At 43.4% G+C, this 26,327-nt stretch overlaps 1 protein-coding gene across 3 annotated transcripts in view; it reads right to left on the reverse strand.

The window, feature by feature from the left end:
- The window catches only part of TIAM2 (TIAM Rac1 associated GEF 2), a 176,142-nt gene that overhangs the window by 61,801 nt on the left and 88,014 nt on the right, over positions 1-26,327 (reverse strand). The window contains exons 1-2 of one of the 3 annotated variants that reach the window (XM_088448967.1): positions 25,916-25,981; positions 22,938-23,044 (exon numbers count right to left, since the gene is read on the reverse strand). Coding sequence is in view for 2 of the 3 variants with exons in the window: in XM_088448965.1 (XP_088305091.1) it covers positions 22,938-23,044 (107 nt within the window). In the remaining variant the exon portion in view is untranslated. Of the gene's footprint in view, positions 1-12,193; positions 12,254-22,937; positions 23,045-25,915; positions 25,982-26,327 lie in introns of those variants that run through there. The other 2 variants (XM_088448965.1, XM_088448966.1) reach the window with 2 other exon arrangements.

A 26,327-nucleotide genomic window follows, 5' to 3' on the forward strand; every position in this document is an offset into this window, starting at 1 on the left:
ACCTGACCACAGGGGCGAGGAACACGGGGAGACAGGAGCCTGCACTCACCACAGACGAGCTGCACCAGCAGGCACTCAGAAATGGCTGCCCAACATCTGTGAGGAGGGGAGAGAGGAAGAGGAGTGACCCTGGGACGGAGTGCCTCAAATGAAGGAAAGCGTCCAGGGGTGGAGGAGGAGCCAACGGGAAGAGCAACCTCCCCCTTCTGACATGAACCCCCAGGGCAATGGGCGCCAATTACCGCTGCGACCTGCTGAATAAAATTGCCCTGGTGGCCTAGTGGGGATGTGAAGAAGACCTGGTGCCCCCTGTCAGCACTGCCATTGTCTCCCATACCGGCGGTGTAAAGCCGGGAGCCGCCTTACCTTTGTCCCATCTGTAGCTGCTGCTCCCTGCTATGTGCGGAGCAGAGGCCAAAGACACCAATTCGCAAGCACCATGGGAAAAAAAAAAGTGAAACCTTAGTACAGCTTCCACATTGTGCCTTACGGCTTCAGGCATCAACACTAAACTGAGGTGCCTGTGGCTGGGGGCGGAGTATGTGCTGTGCTCAACAAGTTTAACTGTGTGGTGCCCAGACTGCAACCTATACCCAGCGTAAATCCTGTCCCCCCCTATGGAGGAAGAAGAAATATATATATTATTTTGAAAAGAACAATTAATAAAGGGGTCTTCAACCTTGGCCCTCCAGCTGCTGTGGAACTACACATGCCAGCATGCACTGCCATAGTTTTAGCATGCTGTTATATCAAAAAGGTGGCAGTGCATGCTGGGATGTATAGTTCCACTGCAGCTGGAGGGCCAAGGTTGAAGACCCCTGACTTAATATATACATTTTATCCAAAATCTAATGTCAGCCACAAACACCCCTAAATGTTGGACCCTATATTGGTAAGTATATATGTTCCCCAGAAATAATTGGCATGCTAAGAGAAAAATCCAATCAAAATAAATCCGTACATTGAGTATGTCTGACAATCTGTGTGGCAGATGATCACTGTTCGCTCCAGCTCCAGTATGTGGCCATTCTAATGAAATATAAGATATTATAAAAAGGTACAGTACACTCCTACAAAATATTAATGCATTTATTTTTCATTGTGGTTTACATTAAGCTTCATTAAGAACCACTTTCCAAATCCATAAAACTATAGATCACCGTTTACCAGTTGCAAATATACTCACAGCACAGTGTTTATTTTAATTGCAGCTGCATAGGCAACAAAACAAATTCAAAGAATGGTGTACGTAGGGCTCTTAAATTTTGGAAACTGAAAACAAGAGAAAGTTTGAACATAATAGAAAATCCACCACTAGCTTCCTTTTGTGTTACACTAGCATTACACTACTATTCCAGTTCATATTTCATGAGGATTTTAAATTCCAGAACACTCACTTCAACTGTAGGCATTCAGGGGTAAAATACAAGACTTTGGTTGGTAAGTCTGCTGCGAGTGTACCATTGTTTTGTTCTTAAAGCAGCAATCCCACATAGAAGTTTCTGACTATTGGTATTATTTAAATACCTTTTAAGCATGCATCTCAGTCATTTTCCTTAGCTATTCTCTTACAGATCACCTCCTTTTCAAAATCTCTCTGGAGCAGGGGCACAGAATTGGGGCAGGTCACGGTATTAAAGAATTTGCATGGCCACCGGCAGTGTGCACAATAGGAGTGTGGTTGAAGCATTGCAAGTTGGTTATACTGTCACTGCTCTCCTGGTCCATGCTTGCCTACATACTTACCCGGGGCCAGGCTCTTTACATCATTAGACCCAATTTATCTTATTTTAGACTTACCCCCACCGGCGATTCCCGGTATTATCTTCCCATCCTATCCTCTAGGAAGTGGGTAGGATTTCCACCTACTGATCCAGGAGTGCAGGGGACTACCCAAAAAATTGTGAGTCTCCTGCAATAAGTATGTTTGTCCTGGCCCCTACAGAGATTGTTCCTGTCCCCCTCCCCTTTTCCTCACTGCAGTCTGCCCTGGAGAGGGCACAAGTATGGCCGCCAGAAATGGTCAATCTGCTATACAGACACAGGCTCCTTGACTTTTAAGGTGGATATTACTCAGTGTTTGAATTAAATACACAGAGAAGGCAATGTACAAACAAAAGTAGAAAGGTAAGTATATTAAGTTTATTTTTAAGTGACTAAGGTGATGCCGCTTTAATTTATTTTGGACTATCACTGATTGCTTATTGCTACTTCACCACATCTATTTTAATATTCATTTACTCTACACTTTATGTTTCAAGGTTATTTATGCAAGTTAAGGGGTGAAATATTTTTATATGTACTACAATGAATAGCTACATCTTTGATAGTCTGTTAAATGAAAATTGCATAAGTGGCCCAGAGCTCTATGAATGTGTATGTGGGCATTAGACTAGAAAAGTGGTTCCCAAACTGAGCGCCGCGGCACCCTGGGGTGCCTCAGGTTGGTGGTCCAGCAAAAAATCAAATTATTTATGGCCTATATAATATAAATATGTGGACAAACAGAAGCACAAACCTGTCACCCACTACATAAATGAACCTAAGGATGACAGGTAAGCACAATTTACTTCACTTTACTACAGCACTACATTTTTTTTTTACATTTCTCAATTACAAACTTTTAGCTTAGGGTTGCCATGAAAACAAATCTGATGCACCAGGGTATCACAATTCAAAAAAGTTTGGGAACCACTGGACTAGAAGGTTTTGAATACTAGTTAATCCCCAGTTGGTCGTCATCAATATCTTCAATATACAGTGTACAGCTATCCTATATAGCAGGGATGGGGAACCTCAGGCCCAGGGGCCGTATAAAGTCCCGCAGAATCATTTGGTCTGGCCCTCTGAGCTTTTTCCTGCTAGCCTCATCTGAATAGCAGGGTGCCTATAATGGCACCCTGCTGCCAGAATCTATGCAGGAGTGCCACCTGGAGCGTCCTTAGGATGCTTCAGACGGTCACACCGCTGCCCTAACAGCTCCCCGGAGCATCCTCAGGATGCTCCAGGCATTGCTGTAATCACTGGCGATTGTGACACCGCCCCCGTGTGACATCACACGTAGGGGGAGTGGCCTGCGAATAATGTTAAATACATTAAAACGGCCCTCGGCAGAAAAAAGGTTCCCCACCCCTGCTATATAGGCTTGCCATATAATCCATCGCTGTTTCTTATACATATTCTGATATTCGCACTGTCTATTCGTGAACCGATATTGCTTCCCATGCCGGATCCACCTATTCCACACTGGCTGAGAGACAAAGATACCAAGTTGCTATTTATACATCAGCCTTCCTAGTCTCCCGATATTGCCCAAACACCTATCTGGAGTAAGCGAACAGGGAACAGCTGCTAATTGTTGATCACTTTACTGGCACTTGGGGTCCCGCTGCACCCAGACAAAAAAGGCATTTGAGAGACAAACTGGATCTCCACACACCGATTTGTGAGCAGAAAAAGGTTTCTTGGGGAGCGTTCCTATTTACTGGATATTATTAAGTGCGGGCTCCGCTACTCAGCATATGTACGGTTTCTATTGTACTGTAGCTTGTCACTCCGGGCAAAATAATAATGTAGTGCAAGCCATGATGTTTCTGCTGGATGTTATTGCTGATGAATGCTGCAGCAACCAAGGCTATATGGCAATACACCCTTTCATTTCTGGCAGCACACACAAAATATATATTCACGGCTTTGAGATTTTAACAGATTACTGATATGTTTAAAAAAATAAAAAAATAATGATCTCTGTTTTATATATTCTAAAAAAGCCTATGATTTTATATGCTATTTTTCACCAGCTACAGAAACAGTGTTTCTAAGTAGATTGGCAACAGTATAATTCAACTGCTACTTTCCAATTATTGAGATGGACAGCTGTTTGCTTTGATTATAGGTTTTAAATATTGTGCTCATTGCTACATGTGCATGTCAAAAAGGGCATATGAAATGATGATATTGTAGTGATTATTGCTATTTTTGTCACAGGTTTAATAAACATTATTATTATAATCTATTGGGCCATGTAAGTAATTATTCACATCAGCGCAGATTTTTCCTTTTTGCCATATAATCCCTTTAATACGGTACACATATGAATTACACCGATTCGGTTACTTCTAGGGGTAAATTTACTAAAGGTCGATTTGCATTGATTTACCTCTTCTCAAATCGAATGCAGTGAAAACCGTTTTTTTCACTGCATTTACTATTTGTTTTGCGATTGGCAAAACAAATTCGATTTGAGTCGGTTTTGAACAGTGATTTGCTGTTCGATTTGGCATGTTCATGTCCAAATCGAACGGCAAATCATCCTTCAAAACTAACTGCAAATCCCCGACATGTTAGAACTGCTTCATGCTTTCACTTTGAGCATGAGTAGTTCATTCTGACACAGATACATGCAGACATCAGTGAGATGCCTGCATGTATCTGCCTTGAAAGAGTGTTGTAAAGAGTTAAAATTAAAACAAAAAAAACGTGAGGTCACCCCCCAAAACAGAACCAGCCCCGGACTACTGAAACCCAGGTCTGGTTGACTAAGTACAGGGAAAAAATGAAGTAGGGTCTTCCCTGTACTGAGTACAACCAGCACTGGGCTATGGGAAGCAGGGCTGGTTCTGGATTTACAGGGAAAAAATTGCGTAGGGTCTCCCTGTAAATCACAGAACCAGCCCTGGACCTTTTCTAACGGGGGACTGATGCCACAGCCAGGGGAGCCTTATCACCGGGCCCCCCCAGCATCAGCCCTGACTGTTTATCAGCCCAGGCCAGGGATCCCTGGTGAGTTGGAGACCCCTTCAAAAAAAAAAAAAGGGGTCTCCCTCTCCAGGGCACCCCTAGCCTAGGCTGATAGCCCGGAGCTTTGATTGTGTAAGTGTTATGTAAAAATAGAGGTGATAAAACATTGTCTTTCCATTAGAACTGCAGGTCCCAGCAAGCCTCCCCTGCATGCTGGTACTTGGAGAACCACAAGTACCAACATGCGGGGCATTAAGGGCCCACTGGGACCTGTAGTTCACCTGTAAAGAAATGTTGAAACACACACACACACACACCTTACACAGTATAAGTTTAATACATACATACATACATACATACATACACTCACCTATATTACCTCCAGTGGTCCCCTTGTCCAGTAGGCATCCATGGGTTAAAATAAGAAAACGAAAAACCCGACCATCGCATTAAGGAATAATCAATCATTCTAACCATCCCGAATGAAGCACACAGGCTTCCATGAACGGCTCCTCCATCGTACTCAATGGTGGGAGCCTCAGGGTAACTAAAGTTTATCCTGCGGCTCCCACCATTGAGTATAATGGAGGAGCCATTCATGGAAGCCTGTGCGCTTCATTCGGCTGAGAGGCGGGGCCTGACCTCTCTTAGCCTATGAACGCACAGACACGGAGCTTCAAAGGAGGAAGCCGCGTCTATGCGCTTCATTCTGGAAAAGGGGACCACTGGAGGTAATATAGGTGAGTATGTGTGAGTGTGTATGTGTGTATGTATTAAACTTATACTGTGTAAGGTGTGTGTGTGTGTGTGTGTGTGTGTGTTTCTTTCAACATTTCTTTACAGGTGGGCCCATAATGCCCCGAAGGCTGGTACTTGTGGTTCTCCAAGTACCAGCATGCGGAGGAGGCTTGCTGGGACCTGCAGTTCTACAGGAAAGACAATGTTTTATCACTTCTATTTTTACACAACACCCACACAGTCAACCCACCCCCCACTGCCCAGGGGTGGCAGGGATAGCCCCAGGCGATCAGCCTAGGCTAGGGGTGCCCTGGAGAGGGAGACCCCTTTTTTGAAGGGGTCTCCAACTCCCCAGGATCCCTGGCCTGGGCCGACTAACGGTCAGGGCTGATGCTGCGGCTGGGGGGCCCAGTGAAAGGGTCCAGGACTGGGTCTGTGATTTACAGTGAGTCCCTACGCAAATTTTTCCCTGTAAATCTAGAACCAGCCCTGCTTCCCATAGCCCAGTGCTGGTTGTTCTGAGTACAGGGAGACCCTACGTAATTTTTTCCCTGTACTTAGTCAACCAGAACTGGTTTTCAGCATTCCGGGGCTGGTTCTAATTTGGGGGGTGACCTCATGTAATTTTTTTTCTAACTTTAACTGTTTAATTTCTTTTTCCAGCCAGATACATGCAGGCATCTCACTGATGTCTGCATGTATCGGTGTCAATCCGACCTGTTCATGCTCAAATCGAAAGCATGAAGCAGGTCTATTGTATTGGGGATTTGAAGTCTGATTTTGAGGTCGATTTCAAATAAAATGATAGTAAATAAGGGTTGTGTGTTGGGCTATGTAAAAGTACCAATGTTTTTCCGATGGTCGATTTGAGGCCGATTTTAATCAAATTTCGATTTTACATTCGATTTGGCCTTTAGTAAATACCCAAATGCAAAATCGAATCCAAATCGAATGAAAATTGCACCTCAAATCACTCAAAATGCCAAATCGACCTTTAGTAAATTTACCCCCTAGTCTCCATTTCACCTGGTTTTAATCAGCCACAGAACCTGTGTATTTCATGTGTCCCGCATTAAAGGGATGATATTGTAAGCCTAACTATATAACATTTCCCAAAATACAGGGGAAATACTATTTATAAGGCCTCTCAATTTTTAAATAATTAGTAAGTTAATAATAGTAACAGCTACAGACAAACTGTAAGGCTCTTTCATACATTATTTTACTCGGTCACAAAATTAGAAGAAGCAGGTTAGCGATGCCTTTCAAACATTATTTTTGATAATTTCAGGGGACAACTTTGACCATCTCACAATAAGAACTATAATTGGAATAGCTACATCTTTGATAGCCTGTTAAATTGAAAGTGGCAGGCTTAATGACAAGTATATTAACTGATCAGGTCTCCAAATATATGAATAACTAAACAGGCTTGGGTAATTGCTTTGTTCCACTCCTACAAAAATAAAATACAGGATATGGTTGTCTTTTCATTTTGCCTGTAAATAAATCAAATGTTTACTTTAAGGGCCTGATTAAGTAAGGATTGCTATTGCGTTTGCAGCTCCATAATCGCACGCAGGTCCACTGTGAAAATATGCTAATGATTGCAATCGCAATGCCACTGCAGCCTAATATAAGGAAGCCCACATCCCCTTACATCCGTAATACTTGGCAAAATAGCTAAACTATCGGTAACATCGGGTACCATCGGTCCCTCAAGCATAATTACAGCAGTCCTGACCTAACTTAGAAATTGCTAACTTCACTGCACGCAGTGGGAGCTCAATCTGCGTATGCCATCGCAATGGCTAATTTATGCACGCCCATACAATGGTGTTCAAACGCACTGACACACCTGCATTTCTTTGACCACCCCCCCATCGCTACATCCAAAACAGTCACTTTATGTCAATCACTCTGAGATGGGTCTGCATAGTCACTGCGATCGCAGTCCAATCACAGTGAGACCGTCGCGCACTGCGATGCATACGCAGAACGCAACAATCGTCCGACTGCATGCGTATTCGCAGTTGCGTTTGGTAATGAATCAGGTCCTAAGTCTGCTTAGGGTTTTTTTTTCCGTTATACAGGTTTAGATAACTGAAAAAATAATAACAGAGAAATCTGCATCACATACATAACATTTTTTTCCAGCGGTGTTCCTAAAGGTCTGCTTATTACCAAAGACAAGTGATAACATGTTCGCAGGAGCAGGGGAGTTTTTTTGCGTTCTTTCTGGCATCATACTGTAATATCATCGGCATAATCAGCCAAATGTCCCAATAATACACCATATCGGTTTCTAAAACAAGTGTAATGGGCAAATATACCAATGATCCAATTCACTTTGCCTATTATTGGCTTGTTGTGGGCCAAAGAGGATGACTTGTATGCATGTAGTCTGGAGTAATCTGGCGACATCTCCCAACGGTCTTATAAAGTGGATAGAGATAAAGTACCAACCAATCAGTACTTGTTATGTTACAGGCTGTGTTTGTAAAGTTGATTGGCTGGTACTTTCTCTCGCTCTCCAAGGCTTAGTACATCTCCCTCAGGGACTGATATGAATGGCCAAATATTCTCTGTAAAACGCTGCAGAATATGTACCGGTATGCGCTATATATATACTTGGTTATAATAATAATGTGTTCATTAGCGGGGAGAAGTTTGAAGTTGTGAGCAGTATCAAACAGATCACTATGAAAGTCAAATTATATATAGTCGGGATGCCACCGGTCAGAATACTGACAGCAGCATCCATTCAGAATCCCGAAACCCGTAGGTAAGTGTTTTTTTTTAGATTGTGAATCAAACATCATTTAGGACAACATAACAGAAAACTTCAGCGTGCATAACTATTCACCCCCTAAAGTCAGTACTTTGTCGAGCCACCTTTTGCGGCAAATACAGCTGCATGTCGCTTTGGATAAGTCTCTATGAGCTTGCCACATCTTACCCCTGGGATTTTTGCCCATTCTTCAAGGCAAAACTGCTCCAGCTCCTTCATGTTGGATGGTTACCGCTTGTGAACAGCAATCTTCAAGTCTGATCACAGATTCTCAATTGGATTGAGATCTGGGCTTTAACTAGGCCATTCCAACACATTTAAATGTTTCCCCTTAAACCACTCGAGTGTTGCTTTAGCAGTATGCTTCGTGTCATTGTCCTGCTGGAAGGTGAATCTCCGTCCCAGTCTCAAATCACAGGCAGACTGAAACAGGTTTTGCTCAAGAATATCCCTGTATTTAGCACCATCCATCTTTCCCACGACTCGAATCAGTTCCCCAGTCCTTGTTGCTGAAAAACATCCCCAGAGCATGATGCTGCCAGCACCATGTTTCACTGTGGGGATGGTGTTCTTGGGGTGATGGGATGTGTTGGGTTTGCGCCAGACATAGCGTTTTCCTTGGTGGACGAAAAGTTACATTTTAGTCTCATCTGACAAGAGCATCTTCCTCCGTACATTTGGGGAGTCGTCCACATGCCTTTTGGCAAAATGAAATCGTGTCTTATTTTTATCACTAAGTAATGGCTTTTTTTCTGGCCACTCTACCATAAAGCCCAGCTCTTTGGAGTGTACGGCTTATTGTGGTCACATGCACAGATACACCAGTCTCTGCTGTGGAATTCACTCCATCAGGGTTACCTTTGGTCTCTGTGCTGCCTCTCTAATTAATACCCTCCTCATCCGGTCTGAGTTTTGGTGGGCGGTCCTCTCTTGGCAGGTTTGTTGTGGTAAATGTTCTTTCCATTTGATGATGATGATGATGGATTTGATGATGCTCTGAGGGATCATCAAAGATTTGGATATTTTTTTATAACCCAACCCAGAATTATACTTCTCAACAACTTTGTCCCTGACTTGTTTGGAGAGCTCATTGGTCTTCATGGTGTGATGCCTCTTGCTTAGTGGTGTTGCAGCCTCTGGGGCATTTCAGAAAAGGTGTGTTTATACTGACAGATCATGTGACACTTAGATTTCACACAGGTGGACTTCATTTCACTAATTATGTGACTTCTGAAGGTAATTGGTTGCACACCAGAACTTTTGAGGGGCTTCATAGCAAAGGGGGTGATTACATATGCACATGCCAATTTTCAGAATTTTATTTATAAAGATTCTTTTTATATATATTTTTCTCATTTCACTTCACCAAATTAGACTATTTTGTGCAGATCCATCACATAAAATTCAGATAAAAAAAAAAAAAATTACAGGTTGCAATGTAACAAAAAAGGTAAAAAGCCAAGGGGGGTGAATAGTTTTGCAAGGCTATATATATATAAATATATTATTTATTTATATATTTTTTTTTCTTTTTTTAACTAAGGTTTTAATGATGCATAAAAACAAAGTATGAAAATGCAGAACAATCAGTTAGGTGGCGTTTGGTCAGACAACAGCATCAAACTTATTACATAATTTTTAATTGACGTTTGCATTGCCAGAAGCATTCTTAGCTACTCTTTATTCCTCCCCATTTGGAGATCCAGGAAGGGAGACCCAAGGAGTAATTGCCAGTGGTGTGGTAATAATCTGCGTCACCGTGGCGCACCCCTGCTGCAAAATGCCAAAATCATGTCATCGTGCAATGGAGAGCTGGGCCTTGATAACATGATTTGCAGCAAATGGGAGTCACCCAGACATGCCAGGAGACCAGGCACAAACACCTCAGTTTAGAAAAAGAACGTATTTGTGATTTAAGTTTTTTTCCCCCCATTCTGTGCAATGGCATAAAAGCAATTTGTATATCATAGAATTACGAATAAGATGACATAGCAACAGTCCGTGTGTTCTGCTGTGTACTGGGTAAACTAAAGGCCAAATTCCGCTAAATAAATGTCTACATTTTACAGCCAATTGTGAAATGAGGCAAAATTCTGCTTATATCCATATCTGTGTCATACAATCATTTGCCGCACTTACTGCTGAGAGCATGACAGAATTTTTATAATGCGTTTCTAGACTGATCCACATGTAATCATTGTTATGCAAGGTACAAATCAATGTCACCATAACAATGAAAAACTGATTTTCATACAATTTGGAAGGACTTCACTAGGAAAAAAGAAGAATTGTACACGCACAGCACAAAAGGAAAAACATTTTAACCCTCATGGTGCCTTATGTAAAGTACATTGAATTGCTTCTATCCACATATGTGTTTAGGCTAGATCGCTGACATTGCTGCTGTAATTGAGAGTGTGTGCACACAAGATTAGACTAAATGTGATGTTATAGCGTTAACTAATGTAAGCTGAGCAGCTCATTTCTATTAATGTCTATATTTATGGTGGTCCATCATACAGGGCCACCAATTTTAAAGCACATGCTGTCTTAACATAGAGAGGAAACTAGTAACATCCACAGATACATGTATAATATTTCCCATACCTACAGTAAGCAGTGGAGTTATTTTACACTGTACACACATTTCTTATGCAACCAAGTATAAGCTACTGTCTCTCTGTTATCAGGCACTTCAAGCCGAGTAGGCCAAGTCCAGTATCATATACCAGGATCACTGACATAAAGGTCTACCTTCATGATCACTTTCCCTCATATGACACTTACATTTCGCTTTTAGGCAAACCACATTTTCTTTCTATTATTTTATGTTTAAAAGGTCCTTTGATCAATACTGTACAATTGAAACAAATGTTTTGATGCTCTTTTTATCATTAACACCTGTGGATTTTTAGTGTTTTCTGTAATATCTCACACACAGTTATTGGCCAAACAGTGGAACCACTAAAGAGAAGAAAAAAGTCCAAATCAGAATCAAGCTGTTCCAACCAACTAAGCAGTATATCTTTATATGAACGCTATAATGTCCACACAATGTGGGTCAAATGGCCTACTTAACCTTTTTCTCATATTAAAAGGTGCATTAAATGTATGCAGTGTAGGTCTCATTGTTGAAGCACAGACAAACTTCTAGCTACAGTAACCCCCACCACTTTCATCTTGGAGTACCTGTTGCCCCTAGCAACTCAGAATATGAACAGTTTCAAAGTAAATCTTCTGTTTCGGCATTTAAAGTGCGGACATCAAATACTCGATTATAATCACAGTCAGCTTGCAACACTGAACATCTATAATGTTTTTCCAAATATTCAGTATATACCACTGAACTGACACTACATCTGAGAACATGATACATGTGCCTGCTTGTCATTGCATCTTTGCAACTCATTGGAATTTTCAAATAATATACACATTTTAAAAAAACTGGCCAACCGATAAATGCAATTAAATGTACTAAAACAAACATCTTATTAAACAAAGTAAGAAACAGATTAGATTATGCATATTCAAAACAGCAGCAAGTATTAGCATGCGTAAAGTTTAGGTTTAATAATCACGGATTCCAAAGGCAAAAATATACACGGTAAACCCAACACATTAATAATTTTATCATATACAGGAATACTTTACATACTGGGTGATTAATTGCCTCTTGCCGCCAATTTAATTAGTATTAATACATAAAACATTAAGGAATGAGAAACCATGAAATAATGGCTATTTTAAAGATTGTCATGCACACTTTTAAAATAGCTATACATGAAAACTAGATGCTGTACGGAAAAATAAATAATAAAAACACTCACAATGGGAGTATATGTATTTAGCCTTAAACAGTTAAAATAGTATATACTGTAAGCATTAGATTCCATACACCAGAACAATTTCATTTATTCCACTTACTTGTTCTATGAGGCAAATCAAATCTGTTTCCATACACACGGAATAAGTGAGCAGGTATACAGCTGCTGACTGTGGGGAAATGTGCAATGCTCATGCAGGGCTGTGAAATCACCCCAATCAGACAGCTTCGCCTAGCGCCACCAACCTCTTGTTCATGAAAGGACTCCTGACAGACACTTGGGATCCTCACCCCCCTTGTCTCCTTAGCTTTTCCTCAGCGAAACTCTAGTGCTACAATACGAACTGCCTGACCGCTAATGCTTGCTGGAAAGAAGTACATTGTGTAATTGCAAGGCATAATCCAACGGGAGGTAACATTGAGAGCTTTTGATTAGCAATATCTTGTGTTCAGCTGCAGAACAGCAGGCATCTAAAGGTTCTTTTTTACTTGCCGGGAAATAGGCAGAGATATACTATACCTAGTATTGGATAGTTAATAAAACTAAAAAGCTCTCACTATAGGTAGTAATGTCACTGCTGTTACAAAATTCCAACCCTACTAGTAACACACTCACAATAAATACAATAAAGAAAAGAGGAAATAATGAGCAGAGCTGTCAACAGAAATTTACCATGCCACATGTAAGACGTGTCAATTAGCACACTCTTTAAGTTACTGCAAAACGTATCAGCAATATACGAAAAAGTGATAAGAATGCTTAAAAAAATATAGCACTCAAGTGATAATATATATATATTATGTTTGTATTAACATTTCAGGGCTGATTCACTAATGCCACAAACCCAGCATTCCTCTGCATCAGAGTTATATATTATTTAACCTAGAAAACATCAGAGTTTGAACTATACATCTTTTGATCTTTATTACAAATAAAAAGGCAAAATACAGAGCAGAGACATCTACCAATTTTCTTGCCCCAATTTTCACATCTACGAATACAGCACTTGCACTCAATACACTAAAATATATGGGCATTTCCAATGAGAGTCAATCACATCTGCTTTCAATGAGAAGAGTGGGAGCAGTCAAACTGATTGCTTGGCCAATGTTCTAGGGTAACTTATACCAATTTTATACCAAAGTTCCGTGTCTGACCCGGGGGTTGGAACAGGGTTCCAATCCAGATCAGACCCGGGAGCTTACCCCTTTCATACTGTGGCGCCGATCCAGGATTTTCCCGAGTTGGCGCCGTTCACAACGGAGCCAGGTCTGCAGTGACCCATCATGATGTCATCTCCAAGCGCCACTGAAGCCGGCCAATCTGGAGGCACGATCCAGGTCATCGTGACCAGGATCATGTGGTTTACACTGCAGGGTGCCACAGGAACGACCCGTGGCCAGCCCTGCAAAGTACCAGAGTGGAATCCCCAGGTCCCAGGTGGATCCATTTAAGCCGCATACACATGGGACGATGTGCTGTTTGAACGATATTGGTGAAAGATTTCCCTTGAACTTTCTGTAGTGCAGGACAAATGATATAGGGTGTGTACACAAAGATATCTTTCAGTGAAGTCATCCTGCCACATCTCTGAACAGACAATTCTTGATGATATCTTCCAAGTTGGCCTGCATGTATGGACGACCAAAGATATCGTTATCGTCCAGCGGGAGTGCGCATCGTTGCTCGTTCACTGCATACACACTGAACGATATAGCATTCATATCGTTCAAAGATGTCTCGGGTGTATGCCTCTTTACACAGACAAAAATCCTGGGTTGAGCATCAACCCAGGATTTTTAGGTCGGTGTAAAAGGGGTATACTTTGCGTACTCAAATGGAAGAGTAATGATGGATGAAATCAGTTATAAAATCATAGAATATAGAATATCATCTGTATGCTTTTATGAAGCTATAATTCTTATAAAAAATAAAAAAAAAGGGTTCTTGATTTTAAAATCAGGAAGAACTGCTGTATAGAAATTAGAGCTAGGCTAGTGCACCTTTCCATTTACACTGAGACAAAAGGAGCTGACAGAAGTTGTGAGTCATTTCTACAAATTGCATGTGGCGCTATATTTAGTTTTGCTGGTCTTTTTTCTAATTGGGATGTGTTATCCATATTATGTACTAGTCAGACCACATTAGTAGGTTTGTGTGTGTACTATCTAATGTTTTCTTTTTTATGCTAATGAGGCACCATTAAATATTGAGGGAGATGTACGAAATCTTTGAGAGATAAATTGGAGAAGTTACCCATAGCAACCAGTCAGCATATAGCCATCATTTATTTAGCACAGTCTATAAAATAACAGTTAAACACTGATTGGTTGCTATGGCAACTTCTCCACTTTATCTTTCTCAATACATCTCCTTAATACTTTCCTGCTACACCAGAAGCGGGCACTATAATAATATTCTGGCCCATTGGAGAGGGGGGTGGAAGACTTTGCCTTTGCAGTGAAGCAAAAGATCACATTATAGAGTGAAGAGTTTTCACAGTTCAAGCAGCAGGTACTAGGTGGCTGGCTAGTGAACCTAGGGCCTGATTCAGAGCCGGACTCTCTGACCAGAGCGCTCGCTCTTAATCAGGGCCCTCCTGGATGCTCGTATAGCTGTGGGTCACCACCCACAGCATATACGAGCGTCCAAAAAGATGGTCGCGATGGTCTTGACCATTACGACCATCGGACTTGCGACGGAGACCCTGCGGTAGGGTCTCCCAGCCACAAGCCCTGGAGTGATTTTGGCTCTATCAGAGCCAAAATCACTCCCACTGACATCACTAGTGATGTCAGTGGGGCCGGCTTCAGACGGTGGGCGTTCCCATTGGAACGCCTCCGTCTGGCAGGCACGCCCACCAAAGGGGGTGTGCTGTCAGTCACCATCGACAGCACGCCCCCTTTGGTGCGAGACCCGGAGCGACAGCTTGGCTGTCGCAGTCTGGGTCTCGCGCATGCGCACGACGGAGCTCCCTCTGTTGTGCGCATGCGCAGTGGGGAACATCGACCCACTTGCGAGCATACTGCCGCTTGCGAGTGGGTCTGAATGATCCCCTTAGTAAGAAGACATACCCATTTGCAGGTTAACTGGCTACACAGACTATTAGGGGTATATTTAATAAAATGTGGGTTTATAGATGTGGAGTTGTTGCCAATAGCAACCAATCAGATTCTACTTATTTATCTAGCTGCTAGCACCTTCTAGAAGAGAATAGCTAGAATCTGGTTGGTTGCTACGGGCAACAACTCCACTTCTAAAACCCCGTACTTTAGTAAATATAACCCTAAGAATGCACTGTTCTATTTTGCACAAGAACCAGAATGGAAATTGTAGAGCTCCCAACATGGGCGGGAGAGTGCTGAGAACCCTGCAAAACAGCACGGCCATACTGCACTGCAGAGGCCGCAAACATGTCAAAACGGTAAAATCGGACAAAGGTATGCCAGCCAGACCAAGTGGCCGCCCAACAAAGCAACTCCATGGAAACCCCGCGAGCAGCCACCCAAGAGGAACCCACTCGGCGAGTGGAATGCGCTGTAATGGAAAATGGAGGCTCCTTGGAGGCTACATAGGCCTGTCTGATGGTCAGACGGATCCAGCGCGCAACCTGGAAGCTGGCCAACCACGACAAGCAGCATCATTCAATACAAACAGAGAGTCGGTTTTTCATAGAGGTGCGGTCTTATCCACGTAGATACAGAGCTAACGACATCCAAGGATCTTGAGGTTGGTGAATCCTGTGGCTTAACTGGGACCACAATAGGTTGGTTTATGTGGAATGCAGAAACCACCTTGGGAAGGAATTCCATCCTGATATGGAGTTCCGCCCTATCCACATGAAAGTATGGAGGGGACAGGCTAGAGCCCCAAGCTCAGGCACCCTTCTGGCTGAGGCCAGAGCGAGGAGAAGTATCATCTTCCATGAGAGGTACTTTAACTCCACAGTCTCTAGTGGTTCAAACAGAGAAGACTGCAAGAAGGAAAGGACTAGATCTAGATCCCATGGAGCCGTAGGAGGTACTAAGGGTGGTTGTAAATGGATAACCCCCTTTAAAAAAAAAAAAGTCCGACGGTAAGGCCAGTTTCTTCTGGAAGAAGACAGACAGTGATGAAACCTGAACCTTCAGGGAACCCAGACGTAATCCGGCTGAGAAACCTGCCTGCAGAAAAAGCAGGAGTCTGGTTATTTTGAAATCTATAGGAGGCGACCCTCACCATTCACATCATGTTACATAAGCCTTCCAAATGCGGTGGTAGTGTTTTGAAGTAACTTATTTACGGGCTCGGAGTATAGCAGGGATTACCATTGATGGAATCCCCTACCATCTTAGTATTGCCCTTTCAACATAGTATAGTATTGCCTTTTCAAACATAGCCGCCTTAAGTCTGGATAGATTAAAAGGACCTTGCTGCAAGAGATCCCATCGCAGAGGTAAGGACCACAGATCGTCTATTAGCAGAATGCCAGGTTGGAATACCAAGCTCTGCGAGGCCAATCCGGAGCCACTAATGGAACCTTGGATCTCTCCTTTGTGATGCGTTGTAGAATCCGAGGGAGAAGAGGAAATGGCGGGAACAGAGACAAATTGGAACCTCCAAGGAGTAGAAAGAGCGTCCACTGTCATAGCCTCCAGATCTCTTGTCCAAGAGCAGTACAGAGGCAGTTGATGATTTTTCTCTGGACAACATAAGGTTGCCTTGCGGAAGGCCCCACTTTTGGACAAGTTGTTGAAAAACCTGGGGATGGAGAGCCCACTCCCCTGGGTGCACGTCCTGCCAGCTGAGGTAGTCTTCCTCCCAAATGTCTACGCCTGGAATGAAAATTGCTGATATCGCCACCGCGTAGTTTTCTACCCAGAGCAGGATGCAGCCAACTTCCTTCATTGGCGCCCGACTCCGGGTGCCGCCTTGTCGGTTTATGTATGCCACTGCTGTGGAGTTGTCCGACTGGACTCAGGCAGCTCGACCCCGCAACGTGATGTGCTAGCTGAAGAGCGTAGAAAACTGCCCATAATTCTAAAATGTTTATCGGTAGTATCGCTTCCTGTGGGGACCACCGGCCCTGGAAGTGGTTTTCCAGAGTCACTGCCTCCCATCCTCACGTCTTTGGGGAGGAGAGTCCAATTCCACACTCCGAACCTCTTGCACTCCAGCAGGTGAGATGAACTCAGCCACCAGAGAAGAGCTATCCGAGTTCTGGGACTTAACTTCACAGGCTGGTGAAGGAAAATATGGGATCCTGACCATTGGGACAGGAGATCCAGCTGATAAGTTCTGGAGTGGAAACACCCGCAAGGAATGGCCTTGAAGGCCGCTACCATCTTCCCAAGGAGTCGAATGCAGAAATGCATGGATACTTGTCGATGTTGAAGTACCAGCCTCACACCATCTCCTGAATAGAGGATGCTTTTTCCTGAGGAAGGAAAACCCACTGACATACCATGCCCAAGATCATTCCCAGAAACTGGAGTCTCTGCGTTGGATGCAAATGCGACTTGGGAAAGTTCAGAATCCACCCGTGTCATATGAGAAGTCCATGAGTCACTACAATGTTTTTTTAGTAACTGTTCTCTGGAATGAGCCTTCATGAGCAGATCGTCCAGGTAATGAACAATTGTGATCCATTGAGTTCAAAGGAGACCCATCATTAATACCATGACCTTTGTGAATACCCTCGGGGCTGATGACAAGCCGAAGGGCAACGCCTGGAACTGGAAATGTGAGTTCCAAATGGCGAATTGTAGAAACGCCTTGTAAGGCGGCCAGATAGGTATGTGTAGGTAAGCGTCCTTGATGCCTAGAGAGACCATGAATTCGCCTTCCTCTAGACTCGCAATAACAGATTGAAGGGACTCCATTTTGAACTTGAAAACTTTCAGGTAGGAATTGAGATCCTTCATGTTCAGAATAGGTCTGACCGAGCCGTCTGGCTTCGGAACTACAAACAAACTGGAGTAGAATCCCTGTTTAATCTGATGCCTGGGAACTTGGACCAACACTCGAGCAGTCAGAAGCTTGTTGATTGCTCCCTGTAAAACGACACTCCTGTCATTGGAAACTGGCACCTGTGGTGAAAAACTGAGGGGGAGGTTGGCACTGAAAATTTAGCTTGTATCCCTGGGTGATCAGATCCCGCACCCAGGCATCAGGACAAGAGTCTACCCATATTTTCTTGAAGTCCCGAAGGCAAGCTCCCACCCTGGGGTCCCCCAGGTGAGAGGGAAACCTGTCATGCACTGGGTTTGGTGGTGGACTTAATGTCCTGTTGAGCAGGGGGTGCTGCGGTTCTGCCATGACCTTTGGAACCACAAGAAATTGTAGGTCCTCCTCTGGAGCGACCCCTGAATTGTCCCGTGGTACGAAAGGATCGAAACAAAGGTCCAGTATAGGGCGGCGGATAGAAGTAGATTTACCCCCAATACCCTGGGAAATCCACTTATCCAGTTCTGGCCCGAATAGGACACTTCCTGTGAAAGGTAGCTTCCATGGCTTTCTTTGATTTTACATCAGTCTGCCACTGTCGCAGCCAAAGCGCTCTGCGTGCTGATACCACCAGGGCTGAAGTTCTAGAAGAGAGATTACAAACATCCTTGGATGCCTCACCAAGGTATGCTGCAGCTTCCCCTATATATTCTACTAGAGGAATAAGGTCCTCTACAGGAAGCTGTTCTCACATCCCATCAGTTACTGTAACCGTTTGGCCCAAACTTCAATCGCCTTGTTGGTCCAGCAGCTTACTATTGCAGGATGAAGAGTCACACCTGCTGCAGTATATAAGACTTTTGGGTGTTCTCCAACCTCCTGTCTGATGTCTCTTAATGATGTGGTCCCGTGAACCTGTAGAATAGTCTACTTAGACCAAGGGTGGGAAACCTTTTTTCTGCCGAGGGCCATTTTGATATATATAACATTATTCGTGGGCCTGGTGCAGGCCACGCCCCTCCGTGTGATGTCACACATGATGGTCGCCGGTGATTACAGCAGTGCCCGGAGCATCCTCAAAATGCTCTGGGGGAGCTGTAAGAGCAGCAGCGTGACTGTCTGAAGCATCCTAAGGACTCTCCAGGCGGCATTGCTGCATATATTCTGTCTGGCACCCTGCTAGCCAGAGGAGGCTAGGAGAAAACAAAGCTCATAGGGCCAGACCAAATGATTCCGGGGGCCTTTTATGGCCCCAGGCCTGAGGTTCCCCATCCCTGACTTAGACAGACAAGCGACTGAAAGATCTACCATGGGAGGAGTCTCACATGATTTTCTGCTATCTGCAGGAAAAGGGTAGGTGGATAAAAGCCGACGGGACACCTGGAATTTTTTATCTGGGTGTTCTCAAGCCATAGCCAAAAGAGAATCCAGTTCTTCTGAAAACTGGAAAAGAGGTGTCTATGTTTCTTTAAGAAAAAAGAAAGCCAAGCAGGACCTCTATCCTTCTCTTCTATTTTTAATACCTGGCGTATTACAGCAATTAAAGCCTCTATATCCTGGGACACAGGATCAGGCTCCTCCTGCAGCTGTTCCTCTGCCGAATCCTGAGTATATTCGCCCTCTTCTAGAGCTGGTATATCCAACAGTCTCTTTTTGGAGACCTGTGGCGAGAGTTCCGCGATGTGGTTCAGGACGGTGCCATGGCTTTTGTGATCCCCTCCATTGATTTAGCTAAGAACCACGCCCATGCCGGTTCCTCTAGAGAAGCTGACCTGGAAACCTCTCTGTCCATACGAGAAGCCTCCAGCACGGTAGACAGATGCGAAATAACAGATGTCAATTGCGCTGCCCAAGATGGCGGTTCTGGCATCCATGGTGATTCTTGAGCCTGTTGCTCTGGATCACATATGTCACACAAGAGGGAGTTAGACGACTGCCCATGTGTAAACTTCTCTGCACATTTACTGCAAGTCGTTGACTTCTGAGCAGCCTTGGAGCCCTTCCAGCCATGGTACACACAACACTGCGCACACACACACACACACACAACACAATAGCGTTGTGAACAGTGTTAGAGGGAAGATAAAGATATATAGAGAGGCAGGAGAGAAGAGCAGATAAGAAGAGTCACACTTGCCCTATCAGCACTCCTAGCAGTGTTAAAAGCGCTAGGCACAGACAAACAAGTAACTAATCTGAAACAGACAGTAGTTACTGCGTGCTCTAAATGCTCTCCTACCAAGCCTAAACCCCACTGATCACTCACAGTGTCAGGTTAGGCTCTCAGTCTCAGCGCTACAACGCATATATCAGCAGCTTTGTTAGATGGATCTCCGTAGCAGTGGATACGCGTGATGGCCGCCAGCATGCATTCAGTGAAGCACTGGGGCAGCTGAGAGGAAGGAGCAGACTCCTAAGCTAAGCTCCGTCTCTTATGGCGCTCGTTTTAAACTCTGTGGTGCTGCTGCTGGTAAAGACTGCTCTGTTATATTTCCTGGCTACCCCACTAGTCGGGGAGCCAAAAAACATAACTTACAAGCTGCCATGGCTGCCAGTGGCGGTCAGGCTAGCGGGGAATCACGATGCGCACTGCACGTAGCGGCATGTGTAGCCAGAGACAGTGGTCTTCATAGCAGGAGACCCATGCGCGAACTTCAAGCAGTTGCGATCGGGTCCCCCCGGCAGCTCCAACGGTGCAGACAGGCAGGAGCAGCCGCTTTCTGTCATCTCCTCAAAAGCATATTCTTTCTTCAATCTTTGATAAAACTTTTAACATGCCATAAGGAGAAGTCTGTAAAAACATGACTAGCTCCCTCAGGCACAATCTAAGACTGGGCTTGTAGGGTGTATAGAAGGGAAGGAGCTAGTCACACTTCTAAATTTTAAAGTGCCAGCTCCCACTTAGCACACGTCTATACCCCACTGTCATGAAGCCTCCAGTGTCCCATAGTGGATGAAGGAGAAAAATACTTACCTTTCCAATGAAGCAATCCAAAATGCGGGCCCCTCCATGATCCTGTGAAGAAGTGCGGTACTTCCAGTGCTTTGGATGCGCTGGGACACAGCCACACCGGACCCTTCTCTCCTGCAGTGAGGGGCCGCATCCTCCCTGCCCTGTGGAAATCCCAGCATTACATCAGTACTTCTAACAGGCAGAGCCCTTGGAGGGGGTTGAACACAGCCGCACCGGACTGAGATCCGGGCATCAACCATCCCCTCCTGCAGTGTACCGCGCCCTCCTCCCTGCCCGAGCAGCGCGGCAAGTCCCAGGGAGCACATCACCGGCAACGGAGTCTTAGCTGCAGCTCTTCTTCCCATGCCTGGAGTGCCCGCTGCTGACTGAGGATCATGGTGCCCTCCAGGAGCTAAACTTCAATAACATCATTAGGCAGAGCTGCAGTTGCAGAGTTGCAGAGGGGTGACAGCATCGGGGATGAGAGGCAGAGCAGTGGTGGCTGGGGGGGGGTAGAAGGAGGGGGTGTGCGACAGCAGTGGAGGTGAGATCACGACTCCCAATCTTACAGAGAGCAAGCAGTTTATTTTGTCTGCCACTCCTTGCCCGACGCTCCTCCACTAGAGAAGGGGGTAGGGAGAAGACAGGGAGACTGCTCTTCTTCCCTCAGGAGGCACATTACCACATCCTGAGATGGAGAAAAAAAATGTTTAGAAGCGAAACGGAAAGCGGAGTTTTACAGGCTTCTATGAATTGCTCTCCCCATACTAGTGTATGGGGAAGCGATGTGTATACTAAGCAGGGGCTACCGCTGGAGAAATCTCAGATTTCTCCATGGTAACCCCTTTTAAGAATGGGAGAAAACTGTGAAAAGCCCTTTTATCACTGATTAAGGGGCTTTTCACTGCTACATGAATAGACCCCTCAGTGAGCAGCCACCCCAGTAAAATCAGTAAGTGTTCATTGGCACTGCTAGTGGCTTCCCATTAGAAGCACAATCAGGCAGTCCCAGGAAGGTGTTTTCTCCCTCTGGGAATGCCAGGCCGGGCGATGAACAGAGAGGGCGCTTCCAAAGGGAAGTCACTCAACTGCCTTGTCGTCAGCCCTACCTGGCTTCTAGGGGCTACAGCTGATGTAGTCCCAGGAAGCCGAAGCTTCTGCGCATGCGCAATGCACATGGAAGGCATCAAAGAGGAAAAGAGACGGGCGGGCTGCTGACCAAACTGCTGTATCTGCAGCCCCCCTGGCAGGGAAAGGTAGGAGCCACCTCGGTTCATGACTAAATACCTCATGCCTCAATTCCATGGTTGCCTTTATTAGCCTTCTTATCTTATACATTATACTTTCCTAGCAAATTGTTCTTAATTGACATGGATTGTCCCACCCTGGAAAATATTCAGGAAAATTTAGCTCAGAAACTGACTTAGTATGCTGAAGACGTAATATATGAGGGAATATGATTAATGGCTAAAGGGTTTTGCAAAAGGCTATAAAAATGGGATAGCTCACTTGCTGTGGAACTGATCACACTCTTCAGCAACTGGCGTAATCTATGCAGAACTCCCAATAGACTGCAATCGTGTCAGCAGTTCCATAGAAGAACGTTGTCTCCTCTATCATACAGAATGCTTGTAGCTATAGGACCTGTATTACAAGTTTAGCAGCCAGGTAAAGTTTTTTGTAAAGAAAATAAAAATGTGTATAACTGAAATTCTGGATACTGAAACACAGGAGTCTCGGATGATCAATTTCACACTTTATTTCCAATGGAAAAAGATTAGAAAAGAAAAAAAAAAAAAATATATATATATATATATATATACATACACACACACACATACAGTATCTACAGTAGAATACCTGTGTATTTTGAATATCATAAATTAGACTCAAGAATTTTTCTCATGAAATACATACTGTCACCCCAAAGAGGCCAACTTAGTAACATTTGCTTCCATTTCCTTACCTTGTACGTTTGATCGGGTCTTGGCCTGCACTGCACCTGATCCAAAGCATCATCTGTGTTGCTCCTTTTCAGACTACCAATGGTAACATCTGGTACATTACGTAAATCTAAAATGTCAAAGCAAACAAATGAGGTATTGGGGAAAATATAAACATACCTTGGGCTTATAAAGCACAAAACACTGGATCTGCGAATTGTGATAGAGCACTGCACAGTTTATATCCCACCAGCATGTGACTGTAAAATGTTACTGTACGTAATGCACTATTTTATATTTTCTTTGTAGAATAAAAACATAATTGTATTGGAAAAAAAGTGTAATGCTTGAATGATCTTGCAGAGTTGAAAGTATGTCCATTTATGAAGCATATCTTAAGGGTCTTTCCAGTATGCATTCTGTAAAACCAAGCGTACACATGTGCAGGCGATGCAGATCATTTGCATCACTTGCTGCTAAACAGGCGGAACTGGGTTGCAATGGGATGTTCTCACGTAGACAATGTCCGTGGAGGGTAGGGTGGCAGATCGCAGTCTATGCACAGTTGGCTGAAGGCATGAACATGCATGTTTTCAGACATATCTTTTGTACCAAGTACAGACTGGTGCCAGTGCATCGTGGTGATGATGGCAGTGTACCAATAGGGGTTGTGCACTAGTAAAGGTGTGCACAACTCTGCGTACTAACAAAAAATATGCCTCGCAGACCGACTTGCATTCAACTCATGTACTTTTTCTATTCTATTCTACAATAGAACTGAGAGAGATCCTATACACTCCTGGGAAAACAGCATAGCCAATTTCAGCACAGATTTTTTGAAAGTTAATTTTTGCAAGCCAAAGCTACGCATTCAAAAGAGATCAAATTGCTTACTACAGCATGGGTAGGCAACCTGTGGCATTCCAGCTGCCGGGCTGAACAACATATCCCAGCATGCTCTGCCATAGGTTTGCTGTTCAAGCATGCTAAAATTGTGGCAAATCATACTGGGAAGTGTAGTTCCACAGCAGCTGGAGTGCCACAGAGTTTCCTATCCCCGTACTACACTATGGGGGAGATGTATCAAGCCTTTTAAAAAGTAGAGAAGTGTACAAGTTGCGAAGCTGCCAATAGCAACTCATTTTTATAGAAATGCTAGCTAGAAGCCAATTGGTTGCTAAGGGTAACTTCACCACTTCTCTGTTTAGAAGACATGATACATCTCCCCCTATGAATGTACCTATTTTTCCTTCCATGACAAGTCACTGAAAAAAGGACTAATCACTATTGTTCACATGCAAAGATGGTAGATGCTGGATTATATATATATATATATATATATATATATAATTTTTTTTATTATGATTTATTTATTTCTGTTCCTACTATATTGACAGTATGGAATATGTAAGGCCATGGGCTGACTGATTATTGGCACTGACCTGTGAACAAAACCCTGGGTACAACTCACTATTCAGATATGAAAGGATTATCAATGTTTTACCATAGCAGGCAATTAACAAGTATGTTTTTTGGACTGTGGAAGGAATCCCACATAAACACATGGAGAACATACAAACTCCAAACAGAGAGAACCCTGGTTGGAGCTGAACCCTTGGCCCCAGAACTGTGAGACAGAACTGCTAACACAATGTGCAGGCAATGACATTGTTTATGTAAACTATAAACCTATAAATTGTGCTCAGTATATTTTATTAGTAGTAGTTATGAAAATACTACTGTAGGTAAATAAAAGCTATTGGAAGTCAAACTGGAGTACATTGTGACTAATAATAATTACAGTATTGCTTTCTCACCTTTGAACATGCTTATATACTGTTATGGGTACTTTAATTCACCATAACCACTAGGACAGAAGTTCCCAAACGCAGTCCTCAAGGCTCCCCAACAGTGCAGGTTTTAGAGATATCCATGGTTGAGCACATGTGTTTAAATCAAATTGACTGAGATACTAATTAAGTCATCTGTGCTCAACCATGGATATCTCTAGAACCTGCACTGCTGGGGAGCCATGAGGACCACGTTTGGGAACCTCTGCACTAGGACACACTCTAACCTACAATGTGACTAACCGTGGTCCTCAAGGCACACGAACAGTCAATGTTTTAAAGGATAACCATATTTGAGCACAGGTAACTTAATTAGTACCTCAATTATTTTGATTTAATCACCTGTGCTCAAGCATGGATATCACTAAAAACAGGACTGTAGTGTGACTTGAGAATCACTGGACTAAGCAGATCCCGTAAACTTTGTAGGAATGCAATTATTTTTGTGTTCTACCTGATGAAACTCATAACCACTCAGGTAGCTCATAGCATGTGCACATTTACAGTCTATACTCCCCCCAATGTTCCAATCACTCTGAAAGCATTTTGTATATTATGAGCATTAGATACAATGCAGAAACTGAGTCATAGAGAGGCAACAATAAGTGGAATGTGTACGAATATGTCACTATCACCCACCAGGAAAGGCATTCATCCACAAGACTAGGAAAACGCAAAACCCACGTGTTATTGTTCGGTCATTTAACACATCACAAACCTATAATTACAAAGCAGTAAGCCCTGCTCATGCCAATTCAGTATATCAGGAACAAAGACCACTGAAGTCCCATGAGAACCATTTTGGGCTGGAAAACACATTTCAGTACCGTGTTTTCTAGGAGACTTTACTACTGTGATTGATATGCTGCATAAAGGAAAAAAATCTAGAAAAAAAGTTTTTATTTTTTTTAAATCCTTATAATTTTATGTATAAATAGGCTTTCTATTAGTAAACTAGTTACCGCACTGATCCATTATCACTGGAACTCATTTTCTTTTAGAAGTTTTCATGCTTTTACATTGCAGAAAGAAAAACAGAAAGCAAAATCGCATAGGTTTGTGCAGAATATAAGGTATATTATTTCTTTATAACAAAAAATATATTTTATGCAAACAACCAAACATGCAGAAAAACTTTCTTTTCTCCTTACCCTGTAAATATATAGTTATGCCTGTGTTTTCCCCTTGACACTCTGGCTTAAAGACTCAAAATGAACCAATTTTCCAAACTCCACCTTGTCCTGTTACCAGCCACACCCGAGTTTAATCAAATAACTTTTATATATCGCACTCACGCATATTGCTTTTGCTGGCCATACACCTACACGACCAGCATAAGATCAGATTCATCATGCGATTCCCCGGAACTCCCTGGCAGTCCCGGCAGCATGTTTGTTGTTTTTCTTAGCACACGATCTGTCGTAAGATCGATCCTGTGTCTCACTGGTTCATAAAGGAAACAGTCATAGAAATGACTTGAATTTACACACGATGGATCGCATGAACAAAATAAACGTCACGATCTGCACACGATACAACGGACAAGATATGCTGCACATCTGA

Source organism: Taudactylus pleione, unplaced genomic scaffold, assembly GCF_031769625.1.
Source record: "Taudactylus pleione unplaced genomic scaffold, aTauple2 ptg000473l, whole genome shotgun sequence".
NCBI classification, from domain to species: domain Eukaryota; kingdom Metazoa; phylum Chordata; class Amphibia; order Anura; family Myobatrachidae; genus Taudactylus; species Taudactylus pleione.